Source organism: Triturus cristatus, chromosome 5_2, assembly GCF_964204655.1.
Source record: "Triturus cristatus chromosome 5_2, aTriCri1.1, whole genome shotgun sequence".
Classification (NCBI taxonomy): domain Eukaryota; kingdom Metazoa; phylum Chordata; class Amphibia; order Caudata; family Salamandridae; genus Triturus; species Triturus cristatus.
In genome coordinates this window covers 390,299,314-390,314,266 of record NC_140588.1, presented here as the reverse complement: position 1 = coordinate 390,314,266, position 14,953 = coordinate 390,299,314, and the positions used below count along the sequence as shown (strand labels likewise).

Sequence of the window (14,953 nt, the reverse complement as noted above, 5' to 3'; positions counted from 1 at the left end):
GATGTGCTATGGGAGAGACATATACAGGGGAATGATGTGGCTTCGTAGAATGGTCTGCAGGTAAAGATTATGTGCTCATTAGAGCATAAGATGCACTAAACAATTAAGTACTGAGAACTACAGCTAGGGGCAGTGCCTGATGAAGTCAGACATCGAAGCATTCCAGTAAACTGTCAACCTGTGAAGATGTTCAACTTTTTGTATGAATTTTATAAATCCTCTCCCCCCCCCCCCCCCCCAAAAGTACTGGATGCGAAATGATGGTTTTCGCAGTCTCTCTTAGAAATGTTTGTGTACCAGAAACATAACCTGTGCAAAATAACCGCACCACAAAGAAAATATATAATATTACTAGAACAAAACTGAACTCAATATGCATGTAATCATAGATAATAATTAAGCGAAACTTCGGTTGTCCGCTATCAGCATGTCTCCCCCCCCCCCCAGTTAGTGCATTTGACTCACCAAGCAGAGGCCTTTTTCTTATGTACGTATACTGTGGGCCCAATCCTCTGCATAGCTTAACAGCAGTTTAGGATCTGAGCATGTTTCATGCACTCACCAAAACCGGCGCAGATTCGGCTCCACCTCCGATGGGGTACACTTGCTATCTTAGGACTTCCAGGTACCCGTACCCCTGTTTCAGCCCCTAGAGCAAGGGCTTTGGTTTTTTCATGCAAGAAATTAAGCAGTTCATGAGCTGGAAGTCGTTTTGCATGCCTCTGGTTTAACCATTAGTTCTTCAAAATACACTGTGCAACGAAGCCTGTCCCAGACATAGGGAAGCAATGACGTCATCTCGGGATGCTTGTAATATGCATATCATTAACAAACGTCGATTGCGTAAATAGCGTATTTTCAAATTATTACATGACTGTTTAACCTTTCTATGTGTATTTATAAATCAATGTAAAATTAAATCGCCATATTGAACTAGTTTGTAACTTGGTGTTGGGTGATATTAATTTCATGCTCTTCTAGTCTAATGGAATATCGACATAAGTATCGTTCTAAGCCGGCGACGTCTGGAACCCAAAAGCCGAGCAGAGTTATTATTTTCTGATTCTATTGTTTCTAGACTAGCCACGTGTTTTCATCGCACTTTGTACGCTCAAGGACCACCCCCAGCAAAATTTTACCACCAATGTTTATTATTAGGAAATGCTTCACATCACACAAGCAAGGGGAAGACATTTGTCACATAGTTCAAGTTTTCAATGAATGCAATGGAAATTCAGCAACACTCTAAGCTAGACCGCCCCTCGGACATGGAGTCGCAGCTGAAAAAAGGGCTGGAGACATCTGCACTGAAAGCCACATCAGCCAGGGTTAGTGCTATGACGGGGGCGCTTCAGTCACAAACCCGAGGTACAGCGGCTGATAACCCTAACTTCATACAACGTACTTGCAGCCAAACATACTCCTACATCAACTACAGTTGGGCAAAAAAGACACAATGGCCAGAAACCCCAGCACATATGCATCGACATGATGGAGTTCACCCTTGTCGTATGGCTCCTCTAATCCAGGTGGAGATCGAAGCTGTGACCACACAGCTGCCGCCTGTCCTACATTTGTGTGTAAACTGAGAGGAATCTCTTCCAGCTTGCTGGGGTTTGCTTAAGCCTCTCAAAGCGCTGCGATCAGTGCGGCACTCCAGCCCTTCCACCACCAGCTGATTCCAAGGAAGGAAGAGGAGCAATGATTGATGGATTAGGCCTCTCAGTCCGTGCTGGCTGGATGACCTCAAGCTAAGGACCAGCACCAGTGAAAATAACGAGACTGCCTTGTCATGGCGCTAATGACATTATCGCGCATGACGAGTGGCCGCCATCTTAAATTGGGGCAATTTTACACTAAAAATACACCTACGATAGCCAGGCAGGAGGAGGGAGAAGAGGCCATCACACGCTATAACAGTGTGATGGCCAAACAAAATGTTCTCTTAGTGAAGTCGCAAGGGAGGGAACTAAGCACACAAGGGAGGGTAGTTTAAACAAATGCACCAATAACAAGCCAGCATTTCTAAATGACACAGACAGCAACCAATGGCAATCAGTGTGTGTGCCAAAAGCCATAGAAGAGATACAACAGGTCTTGCACACAGCGCAAGCGCTGTCGAGGCCCGACCTGAAAGGATATGTATGTAAGCAGAGGCAATTCCATTTGGTCAGCTTGAGTCAAGACCATGCTGTTCTGTGCTTCAGTCTTGGGAATCAACAGGCTAGCGCTTTTTTACTTTACAGTGTTTTATATAGCTCAAACTTGACCCGAATTGGGCATCAGAGTGCTTTACATAGCACCAATTACGTTACATGAGGACACATTCATTTTTGTTAGGCACGGGGAGAGTAAGTGATTTTCCCAGAATCACAGGATGTTCAGCGTCCTTGCCGAGACTCTAACCCAGTTTCCCAGATTCGAGGTCGGCCGCCCTAGCCGTTAGGCCAACTCCTCTCCCAGTGGAGATCTGGTTTTGCCTCCATGCCGGTCTCGGGACAACATATTTATCACCCTATACAGACTTCCTGCCGAAACATCTGTTTGGTCAGAGAATGGGGCCTTGGTGAGAGGCATTTTTTTTGTTACAGGTTCTAGACACTTGAGGAGTATATCACACTGGTGTGGCCTTCACTGCCATGGATTTTCCCAGTGTCCCTGATGGTTAATAACATTCTCAGGGTCAGCAAATTCCGGGGTGCAACCTTGTACAGTAACTATCATCAGAGCTGGGTCCAATAGTCTGAATGTAGTTCCTTCTGTAGGTGGAGATGGACAGCCAGACATTTTTTCCTTTTGATCTTGGTGTCATGCTAGAAATCTGCTGTCCTGTGTATTACAGTTTCCTCATAGTGAAATGGGCCCCCTTTCCGCTTTGCTGCCTCAAGGATATTCCTAGAATGCTCATGTGGCAAAGGACATGATCTAATTGCCCTGGGATCATTAAATTGGCTGGAAGGAATTGTCCTCAGTCTCTGTGCTCTCTGGAACTCCAAGGGCTCAGTGAGGGTCAGCTGAAGTAGAAGAGTGGGCAAGAGAAAACTAAGGAATCAAAACAGGTCTTCCTCTTCCAGGCCCTCTGAGAAACCAGAGAGGCATATGTTATCCCTATGAAAGCAGTCCTTCAAGTCTGAAACTTTCTACTGCAGTCTCGGTCTCTGTAATTTAGTGACCCAATCTATCTGCAGGGTATATAATCTGCCTAGTTAGTCCATCCTTTTATCAGTTGAGGCATGTGCGAGAGGTTTTACCGTAGGGATTTGATGTATGCTGTCATGTCGGAGATTGTGGTAGCAAAGGCCGTCAGTTTGGAACTCATTAACGACTTGTTTGAGGATGGGTCAAAGAATACTCTCCACCATGGTAACTGACTTGGAGGTAATGCTTTGCTAGGAACGAACTTAGGATGACACTAATGTGAAGGATTTTATATCTCATTAGAATCCACCTTAATTATTTGACAATATACTAAAGCTTTTCTAAAAAATTGTGATGTCATTGATTTCAAATCAGAAGTTAAGCTTGCAGCTCTTGGGAAGGATGTCCAAGTTGGTAAACTAATGGTAAATGTTAGTAACATTTGCATATTAATAACGGTTTCCTTGATTTCGCTTTACATTCCAATAAATATATTTGAAAATGCCCTATGTGAAACTAAAACGTAGTGCCTCGTTCAGACACTTTGATATCAAGTTTTATGCATTGAGATTCTGACCTGTGATGCCTAGTGCGAGTGACATAAGTCTTAATCCTATTCTTCTACTCACTCATCTATTAAACACCCTACCCCCTGTAGAAATGGTTTACCCTTTTGCCTGCTTGGTGAAACTGTACAGGTTAAAATATGCAATTAAGCTGCTTAACACACAGGAGGTGGTTTCGTTGTAAGCCATTGTGATTGCTTTATAACACCACATTTGTGCATCTGGCTTTTTCTTCTCTATTCCACATATCATGAGCTTGCTAACTGTATGGCAGTCCATATATAAGTATTTTGTGATGTTATTAAAGGGGAGAGCCATACACTTGTGCCCCCCAGTCCCTTGTTCTTGTGCTACAATATGACCGGTCTTGCCTTCTACCTTGTAACTGCCTGTGTTTGGTTGGTTTTTGGTGAAAAGTCCTACAGGATGTTTGCTAATGTGTTACTCATTAAAGATTTGAGTTTTACAACTGGTTGTTCATCCAGAAAAATAAAAAAATGTCCGCATTCTTCTCTTTCAGAGACAAGGGTGAGTATTAGGAGGAATTAAGAACACGAATGTTCTCCTCAGTAACCGATTTGCATCACAGTACACATGCAGTATCCTTTTTGCAAGCAATATCCTTTTGAGAGTTGTGGTGTAAGTTCAACAAAGTGATTTGATAATGCACACTAGATTGCTGGAATCCAAACGTTTTTTTTCTTCTTTTTTTGACCTAAAAAAACGATTTTTCTGGCGTTGGTCTGTTAATATTTTCTAATGGTTTTGTTCACATTATGTAAGGGGACATGACCGAGGGGCAGTGCTCACCTGGTTAACTTTACACTTAGAGATTTGTGTTTAGATGAAAGCAAATTGCTTAAGCCCAAATTAAGTCAAAATTTTCATTTGCGGCTGTTTATTACCACGACTTAAGAGATCGACAATACAAAGGTTTGTTGCCCTACGTTTTACTGTTCCTTGTGTAATTGTAATACACAGACCTGTTTCAATAGCAAATAAACCACTCACCCAGTTATGTAACATCGTACTGCTCAGTTGCCATTGGAAGGTTTTTACAAGTGAGTTTACAATGTTCATTGTAGTTCTGTTCAGTTTTCTGTGGGGTTTTATAATTAATCCCTTTTTAAATCCCTTATGGCAGCAAGTACTTGTTAGGCTAAACAGTGAAATGCAGTCCAATCACCTTCTGTCACTGACCAAAGTTGGGAAAAGGGTACAAATTTCCAAACTAATTTAAATGTAGTCTTTGAAGATGACTACTTTAAAATCCCTTAATACATAATAATTGTTCAAGGTAAATTGATGTGGGTGGACTGTGCTCTTGTGAAAGGCTCTTACCCTCTACCACATTTCTGACTTTGCTTTCTCAGTCCCAGGCGCAGTTTGGGTGGAGGTAACCGGGGACTGGGAATATCAGTCCGAACTTACAATGGGATACAAAACACACTTTCTATTCCGGCATTATTTTTAAGCCAGTTGTGCATTTCTCTTGAAAGCCGATCCTGGAAATACCCACCGATCTCTGGTCATGCATGCTTTGGAGAGAGATTGGTTCTTGCACTGGCCCTTTAAAAGTGGCAGTTGATGCCCGTACTGAGATTTAACTTAACAGCCAGTATAGTCCAGAATGACCACTGTCTGAAAATAGAATTTATCTTTTTTGCAGCATATATTTTTGGATGGCCGAAGTCTTTTGAGACTGGAGAGATGCCTTTTCATCTGTTTTGGAAATCTCAGACCACATGCTTCATAAAGCCTCCTTGAGACTTCATGCTTACAATGGTGGTGATTAATCCTTATCAACCGCTATGCTTCAAATAGTGTAGGATTATAGCAGTTGCTTGGGAAAGCTCCATTGTTTGTATAAGGCTTGGTGTAACAAGGCTTCTGCCAAATTCCAGCACATTCCCAGTCTGCCCACCTCTTATTCACTTGCCTCTTTTAGAGGCGGAGAACTAATTGGTTTCCTGAAGAAAAGGCTGCGCATTTGGTAAAAAACAAAAAAATCAAATATAGTTTGGGTGGACCTTCCTAAATGCTAAAGGAGGCTCTTTATAACATTTGCCTCTAGAACTTTTATTTCAACTAATGCTCCTCAAGTAAGCGGAGTGTTATGCTTTTCCAGCTAGTCAAATTTTAGTGAATGGTTTTGCTCCAACGTTATTTTGTCAATTCACCTTTGCTAAAGGACCAGCGTGCTTGAAAAATACATCTGTTTGCAAATGGCTTGTTGTGGATGCGCTGTTGTCCATTTATATTGACTTTTGCTCTTATTTTGCCTCCTCAAAACATTTCACCTTGTTTCAAGATTTGATGCACATTTTAAGTATTTCTTTCTACACCAGAGTTATCCGCTTAATTATATTAGATTTGGTGTAATAAACAGTGTACTCTGTAATGCAAACTCAATTTTTGGAATTTCCGTTCTACTGGTATTTGTTTGAGACATTCATCTGCTTATGTTTTTGGGGAATTTTATCTGTACACATTGAATTCCAAATTGTTTTCTGCAATTGTTAATAATGACTGTTGTGACCTGCAGGCTTTAGATAAGAAACGTGGAAAATATAAAAGCAAATGCACTGCAAAACCAAAGTTTGGGTATAAACAGTAAAGCAAGCTAAAAAGCAAACCTTGTTTGCTTATGTGCTACTTGGATTTATGTTAAGATTGACTTGGGGCTCGTGTTTAATTACCAGATGATTGAACTTGTAATCATTGAATTGTCCTTTTGGGCATGAAAGCGTTTCTTACCTAAAGCACTTTCATTTTCAGTTAAATCTGTTTTTCTTCCTTTAAGATTGTGGAAATTGTGCTTTAGTTTGTACAGAAATATAGTCCTACAGTAGCCCATTCGTTTAGTGGGTGCTCTTCCAGAGACTGACATTACTAATGTGTTTCCTGGTGTAGGTGCTTATTCTGTGCTACCTGCTGAAGTCCCCCAAAATCACAAGCATGCCATTTGTGACCTAACCCAAGCAGACCGCCTTGCCATCTACGATTATGTGCTGGAAGAGACCAAGAAACAAAGATCCAGAGCTAAAGCATCTGCAAATGACTCTGACCTCTTTGAAGATTTAACTGTGAAAGTTAATCAAGGTAAGGCTATTGTAAGCATATTTTATCGTATTGTACACAATTGTGTAAAAATTGCCTTTCAGTTACATTTACCCTAATCCCATGTGGATCTGTCTTGGTGCTAGTATGCAGATGATTAAATATTTTTTAACCTTTTTCTTTATTTAAAAAAATGGCTGCTTCTTAAGAGGTAATTGTTGTAACAGTATCCCCCGTTGTGATAGAAGCCACATTTTTTCAAAATTCTAGGCCCGTGTTCATTTAGTTATCTTCTAATACTGTAATTGCATTCGTAAATCACTTCATGCCTCTTGCAGGGCGCCACGGTACATTATTAGAGCGGTAGCAAGATATAAAATCTATGAGGTCAGTGTAGGAAGCATTTTGATGTCGAGTGGCCAGAGTGCTGCTCTTATTCATCTTGGATCACGCCACTTAATGTTGTGTTGGAGGAAGACGAGCGAAGCATAAAGGGCAAGTAAGGTTTAGACTTGTTGGCTGCCATTTGTTACGCTGCAGGTGCCTAAAGGAGTGGTTTTTGTGACTACTAAGCCTTCAATACGCATGATACAGCTGTCACAACAGGCATTCTGTAAGTCCCAATAGGCCTTGCGAGAATAGCACCAGTAGGTTGCTAAAAGGGTGCATCCAGAGCACTGTACTCTCTGTTTGGGTCAATGAAATTATTTCTATTTTTGTGCTGAATGGCTTCCTTCATTACATGCCCTTAATTTTTATGTCCCGTTTAGGCCAAATAATTACTCTGAATGATGTGTTTTAGGTGACAAGTAAGATGCTCCTCTCGGCTGTTTAGGGTATTTTTGTGCTTCGTTATTTGCTTGTTCGATGTTTTAGAATTGATGGGGCTAGGCTAAAATTATTTTAGTGAAAAGGACTGTTCTTGGCTTTGACCATACACTCTGTCTCATAACTGAACTTTGTCTTTATGTAAGCCTTCAAACATTGTTTGACTTTCTGAGAAGTGAGAAGCACCCAACACTAAAATGTAGTAGGTATGCTGGATACAAATCTCATCTACACACACTACTCCTCCCTCTATGTCTGAGTCTGCCCATCGTCCTCAAAATAGTTTTCTTCTTTGTTTCTGGGCATTTTAAACTTTTAAATGTTGAGCTGCCTTGTGCGTGAAATAAAAGAGCATATTTGTTATCTTTTGTTGTTTCATACCAGACGGCGAAGAAAAGACCCCAAAATCTCATCTAGAATTGCTTGCAGAAATGAGGGATTATAAGAGGCGGCGCCAGTCCTACAGAGCAAAGAATGTACACATAACGAAGAAATCTTACACTGAGGTGAGTCTTGCTTGTATTGAGAGCTATGCCCCGATAGTGTTGTTTTGTTTGCCATTTACCTTTGAAGGGTAGTATAGTAATTGGTCATGCCCGAATACCCTTGCTCATAATAGTGCACTTTATAAATACACATAACATTACATAATGAGCACAACCGTGATGTGCCTGATTGAGCCAAAGTCCAGGCACTGACAAAGGGTTCCATCTGTAGGCATTCATGAAAAAATAGGTGAACTGGCTCTGCATGCAGTCCTTTAGACAAAGCATCTCTGCACCAAGCACCCTAAATTAAAAGTTTGTTTTATCCAATTTTCGGATTTCTGAATTTGGATCTTTTTTGCTAAGGAGCAGGCCTGGAGCGCATAGTTCACTCCACTGATATTGTGCCCTGTCCCTAGAAAGCTCAGTTAACCATTCAAAATACCTTGAATTCTAATTTTCTCTCAATGGGTAACCAAAGCAATTTGTTTATTTCTGGCATGGTGTCCTGGCAGTTGGCCATCTGAAAAGTGTCTCAGAGTAGCTTATAGAAGTCTTGATGGCAACTGGACAACTATAGCAATGGCCATTCCAGTCCCATGTATAAAGTTCTGATCTATAAGGTCTTAGGCCAGGCCTTTAGGAAGATGTGATGTTTAAGGAACTGAGGTAGTGATTGCAATGCTTTCTGATCGTTCTGATTTGCTTCCTGAATAAATGCTTATTATTGAAACAAATGCACACACTCCCACACCCCAAAGTTTTTTATTCTGGGCGTCCAAGTGGAGACCTGTCCCAATAGTCCAAGTGAAGGCTTAGGTTTTTGGGGCAAATGCTTCTACACTCTAGCCCTTTTTCTTAGCTTTGGTCAGTGCCGGATTGCTCTCATAAATGACTCTGTTGATGGCTTTCAACAAGGGAGCAACCCTCTTGGTCCTGTTTCGCTAGTCTTATACCACAGTGTGTTTATTAATGACCCACAATGTGGGTTATATGTTGATATAATTTGACTTCTTTGAACTACTGTTGGTGTGGCTTTTTAATAAACCAGTTAAAATAAATTAAAAACCTGGGGTGTTCAAGTTGGTTCTTCAGTGTCTCTCTTTAGTTAATGTGTCTGCTAAACATCTCAGAAGCAGCCTCCAGCAGGACACTGTTCACAGGAAGATCAGTTTGGAATCCAGCTAGTTTCCTCATTATATGATGTTTTCATTTGGCGAGAGAAGTTGAAATGGGCTAGCATCCACAGTGACCTTCCATGGTATCAAACCTCAGGGAGCTCTATGTCAAAATGGGGTGTTCACTGTCAATTTTAGTTGAGGCACCCAGTGACCTCATCCTTGATGCGTCCAAATATAAACTGGTGATTGAGTATAAGGTACAACCACACATTTGAATGGAATATGCATCTAGCATTGTAAAGGCTATTCAGGTTTTTCAAACCGTCCTCAAATTAATCTCTGAAAATACCGTCCGCAGGATGCAACCCTAAGGCCTTGGGTGAAGATAAAAATCCTCTCTGGCCCTTTGGTACTGCATGGGCCAGATTCAAGCATAGTCTTCTGGCAGACCAGCTGTATTTTGTTCTGCAAAATGCCCCATGTTGCAAGTTCATGGACCAGTGTGCTACATGATTGACATGTTGCTCAGCAGTGGAGTGCTAGACTCTGTTGGGGCCCTCATCACGAGTTAACTCCAGGTGAGGTACTGTTCTTTGTCATAATCCGTATTCTTGTGACAGTAGTCCTAGTTCTACTGGGTCCTGATCGCCACCTAGTGAAGCTACTGCAGGGATGGGGCAGCAGCTGTGGGCAGTAACAGACTGGCCCACTGCCAGAACACTGCAGCAGCATACTGAGATGCTTCCCATAGCCTACCCTAGCATTCTTGCATACTGTGCGTCCGCCCCTCTTTGTGAATGTTTAACCTGCTCTAAGCAAGCAGAGTAGATCAAATAACTATTCCCTTAATTGAGGAAGGGTTGAAAAGGACATTGCTCCTTATTCCATGATCAAAAAACATAATTCCTGTATTTTGGTGAGGCGACTACCAAGAATCTGGAGATTCCGGCCTCTTCATCTCCAGATAAAAATTGCAAACTCTTAACGAGGCCCTAAATGCTTGGGGTGGTGCTTTTAATGTAGGTGAGTAAGTGCCCCCTGACCAGTCCTCAATAGTACTAATGGTTTTGTGGCAGCTGACTGTTTGGGGTAAAGGTTTGGGAGGAAGCAGACGTTTTTGTGATCCCATTGGGAAGATGGCATACTTGGCTCTTCCTGGTACATTTTTATTTTAACTCATTACTGGAGCCCATCATTTCTTTTGAATGTGTGGAGTGTATGTGAAGGTGCTGCAGTACGTAAGGAAAGGTACTCATTTTAGGGTCACATAAAATGTACGTAGAACACCTAAAGTGAAAGGGTGCTCATTAGTGTTAGTCTGCTCACTTCCTGCATGCCCACTTTCTCTGCTCCTTAGATTCCCTCTTCAGTCATTTTTAAAGCCCAGTGCCCTGGCCTAGAGTCTTTCTTAAGGAAGACATTTTCATGCACTTGGCTATCAATTATCATATCTTGTCGGGTCATATCTTGACCGGCTGTAGATGGAACAGTTGAGCAATTATGGTAGCCTGAAAGCATGGCTATTAGCACGTCTTTTGCATTTTTGTGCCCAGCAGAAACCGTCTGCCTCGAATCCAAAAAAGAGCAAGATGATGGTTTCACCCAGTAATGGTTTCCATTGAGCTATTGCCAGCTGATTATAAAATGCCCATTGCTCTGATTGCAAATGTGTAGAGTGAAATGTAAATTTGATTGGACATTTGGTTGTGAAACTGTCCCCAGAATTCGATATAAACTGGTCCTTTCAGAACATCCTTTGTTTACCTTTTACTTGACCCACAATCCAGAATGGACAGGAACAAAGACAAAACGTTGGCTGTCCTTTTAAGAGAGAATGACAAAACCTGTATAACTTTGAAAAAGGTCTGTGCTTCTGAGCCCTGCAGAGGACTTGCTTAGTACCTGCCTTGCGCTGTCAGAGCTCAAGATCCATTCTGCCTTTAGGTAGTTGCTCTGCTAAGTTGACCTAAAACTGGAGTTATTGCTTCATTGCTCAGCCTGACCCTGTAAGTGGCCAACAATGTGTTGGCCCAGCTCCACTGTGAACCCCTGCAAACTCTATCTTAATTGCATATTTAAGTCTGAACCTAGATAGGACAGCTGTGAATCTCCACCAAGGCTTGCGGTGACTCCGCTCTGCAAACTACTGAAAACCCACTCTAAACAGAATGCTTTCAGTTTTTGCACCATTTGACTGCCACCCTGACATCTGTAAGCACTGACATGCTCGCTACTCGTTCTCAAAGAATGGATGCAGATTCTCTACCAGCTGTCCCGCCCCCCCGCCCCCCCCCCCCACACGCACTTCCACACCGCAACCACTCACAGCAGGCCCACAGGGCAACTCCAATATAAGGAGGTGTCAGTAAGCAAAGGACAGGTTGGATGTCATGTCCACTGTGGACAAGGCTGGGACCTGCTGTATTTTCTGGGAAAACATCCTCTAAGTGCAAGAAATGTTTCTAACTGTCCATACTTGAAACGTGCACTACTCATCAAGCACCTATTAATGAAAGGCAAGACCCCATGTATTGGGTATTAGCCAAACTTCACAGGTCATTGGGTTTCCTACCTACAAGGGGTGCAAGTAAAGTATCTATACCACGTATACATAATATGCTGCCATAATTTGCCTCATAGCCTTTTGAGCGTCAGTAACGACCATCTAGGCTCTGCTGCCCAGATTTTCTTGAGAAAATGTGGGATGGGCCCTATCGGGGGGGGCTCCTAGATTATAGAGTTTACTAGCAAAAAGAACCTTAAGCAGTTCAGTAAAACTGGCAGTGCTGCACAGTTTTTTTAAGCTTGCTGAGCACTTTATCTGTATTGAAAGATAAAGGAGAATTTCTGTTGCAGAGTGATGCATAAAAATAAAGCAGAATTAAAGAGCAAGCACAGGGATTTGATGAATAAGAGAAGCCAAATTGTGTGATGAAGTACGCTGGCTGGGATATATGATAGTCTATACATAATACCTGTGTCCTCTTACAAAATGTCTTTCTTGCTCCAAAAGCAGTGCCAAATTCCATAATTGTAAAAAAACTCAAGCAAATAGAAAATAGTATTGACACTTTTCTTCATGTTCTGCGTACGTCATTAGTGTTTTTTTTTTGAGGAACCAATAATTTAGGGCCTGATTTAGACTTTTGCAGAGAGAATACTCTGTTGCGATAAAGTACCCTATCCGTCAAAGCAAAGTTCTGCCTGCCTCATTTAGAGTTGTCCGGAACCTCTATATGTAGAAGGTGGAGGCTACATACACCTCCAATAGAGTAAAGACAGTTGGAGGTTTGGCCATGTGTTCGCCCACCTATTTAGAGCCGGCAGTTTGGACTGAAAGACCTGGCAGTAACGGGCAGTGAAAACTGCAAAATGACGACCCCTCCCCCTCCTGTAAATGCAAGAGATGTCCGCTGGATGGGCTGACACCTCTGACTTTAGTGGGCAGAGTACTCATGCCATTGTGTGAGTAAATTACTCTGCCATGGCAGCGGTGTGAGAAAGTGGCTCTGTATATACTGTTCCCAAATAGGTACAGTGTGTACAGAGTCCACAGTCCCCAGAGGTTTGGCAGAAGCTAAAGTTAGATATACTGAAATCTCGAACCGTGGCTAGGTTACATTTGCGCAAAATCAATAATAGTGTACATAGAAGGTAAGATAACAAGACAAAATGCTCGAGGGAACAATATGGGAAACAGCCACTTCAAATCCCAAAATTATCCATTACACAAGGTAATCGACGATAAACATAAACACAATGGGTTGTTCCCGAGCAGGAAAAAATCCGTGTCCAATATAAAGATAACAATTATGTAAAAACAAGGTCCAATCCGTATATATGAGGAAATTTCTTCTTTATTGTCTCGGTTGTCCTGGTCTCATATTCTATAAAATCGACCAAGGATGTATGCAGCCAACACGTGTTTCGTCTTAGGGCAAATGGCCCAAACGACTTCCTCAGGGCTACAAGATAATGATAAAAATTACTAATCAGACAATGTCTCATTGCTATTCACATATGTTACTGATTAACAGCAGCACAAGAAAATAAAACATTCAAACTAACGCCAAAAATGACCCAGAAAATAAAATAAAATGAAAATAAGAAGTTATGAAAAAGCGTCCTGTGATAGTCACTATAACGCCAATAGTGTGTAACTCTAAACTGCTCAAATGGCAGGAATATGGTCTCTTATCCCCTGAAGAACTTTTATTCCTCAAGACGGATAAACCTAGATATCCTTGTATGTATTCCCTTCCTAAAATCCATAAAAATCTTAGCAACCCGCAAGGCAGACCCATAATTTCCGGAATTGGAGGCCCCACCGAAAGGATGGCGGAGTTTGTCGATACCTTTTTACAAATGTATGTACACAACCTTCCCTCATACATTAGGGATACAAAACAAGTTTTAAATATCCTTAATGACCTCACATGGGATCATGATATGAGATTCGACACAATGGACGTTGTCTCATTGTACACTAACATTTCACATGAACATGGTATCCAGGCATTGAAGCATTTTTTGTATCGACGTCCGATAGAACTCCTTGAGCATTCTGAGATGCTGATTGAAATGTCATTAATTCTGAAAAACAATGCCTTTCTTTTCAATGAGGATCGGTACCTGCAGATCTGCGGTGTAGCAATGGATTCCAGGTTTGCTCCGTCTCTTGCATGTCTCTAAATGGGATGGTTTGAGGCGGAGCAGATCTGGGGCCTTTCAGGTGCTAAATGGCATGACTCCATTTTATATTATGGACGTTATATAGAGGATTGTTTAATCATCTGGACTGGCAGTAGTGAGGATCTTATGGAATTCTTTCAGCATATGAACACTAATATCTATAATATGACTTTCACTATGACGTGTTATTCGGAAAGTATTATCTTTCTTGATCTTGAACTATTTCATCAGGAGGGGAGAATACATAGTAATTGTTCACTCCGGCACAGGCCAGGCTTGGCGGGTGCAGAGTGTGCTGGGTTCCCGGTTCCGGGCTGCTGCCAGGGATTAGACGTAGATTTTGAGTAGAGCCTCTACTCATGGGAGTCCCAGTGGGCTTAGAGTCAAAGGGTAGCCAGGTCCTCCGGGGTTTGTGAGGTTGCTGGCTACAAGAGATGCCGGGTTGGAGCAGGTTCGAGGGTCGACAGGCCGGTAGGGCTGGGGCCAAAGGAGTTGGTGTCTTCCTCTTCTTGGCAGCTGCAGGGCAGGTCTTCTTTCTTCTAGCTCTTCTTCGGATTTTGGAATCTGGAATCTGGGGAAGGAAGGTTCAGGGTGCCCCTAAATACTAGACTTAGGGGCGTTACAGGTAGGTGAAGGGCAGGGACCAATGGGTCCCTGTCCTGGGGTGGGTACACCCCCTATCCTGCCGCTCTCTTGTGGGAGGGGGGCAGTAGCCTAGTCCTGATTGGGCAGGGCTTCCCATCTTCAAGGTGGCGAGAGCCCGGAGATGTGCTTCACCTCGCCTCCCCCACCTGAGGGTTGGGAGGCTGGAACATCCCCTGTCCTTATTTTGGGTTTCCGGCCAAGCTTCCCGCCAGAGTGGGGGGTTGCAGTGGCCTGGGGAAGCTCACAGAGGCGGCATGCCTTTGAAGCTTCCCTCTGCCCATCCTGGGGGAGGAGATTTAGCACCTCGCCCAGGATGTGCATTGTTGCAGGCCCAGGAGAGCAGAGGCTCTCCTACCCAGGGGTCCAGCAACATGTCTGCTGTGTGGCAGCCTCTCAGACCAGATGTGGATTGTAGGTT

The 14,953-nt window shown here is 42.6% G+C and overlaps 1 protein-coding gene across 1 annotated transcript in view; it reads left to right on the top strand.

The window, feature by feature from the left end:
* SNRNP48 (small nuclear ribonucleoprotein U11/U12 subunit 48) overlaps window positions 1–14,953 on the top strand; it is a 125,635-nt gene that overhangs the window by 64,434 nt on the left and 46,248 nt on the right. The window contains exons 5-6 of the mRNA XM_085607256.1: window positions 6,618–6,806; window positions 7,977–8,098. Of these exons, the coding sequence (XP_085463382.1) occupies window positions 6,618–6,806; window positions 7,977–8,098 (311 nt within the window). The remainder of the gene's footprint in view (window positions 1–6,617; window positions 6,807–7,976; window positions 8,099–14,953) is intronic.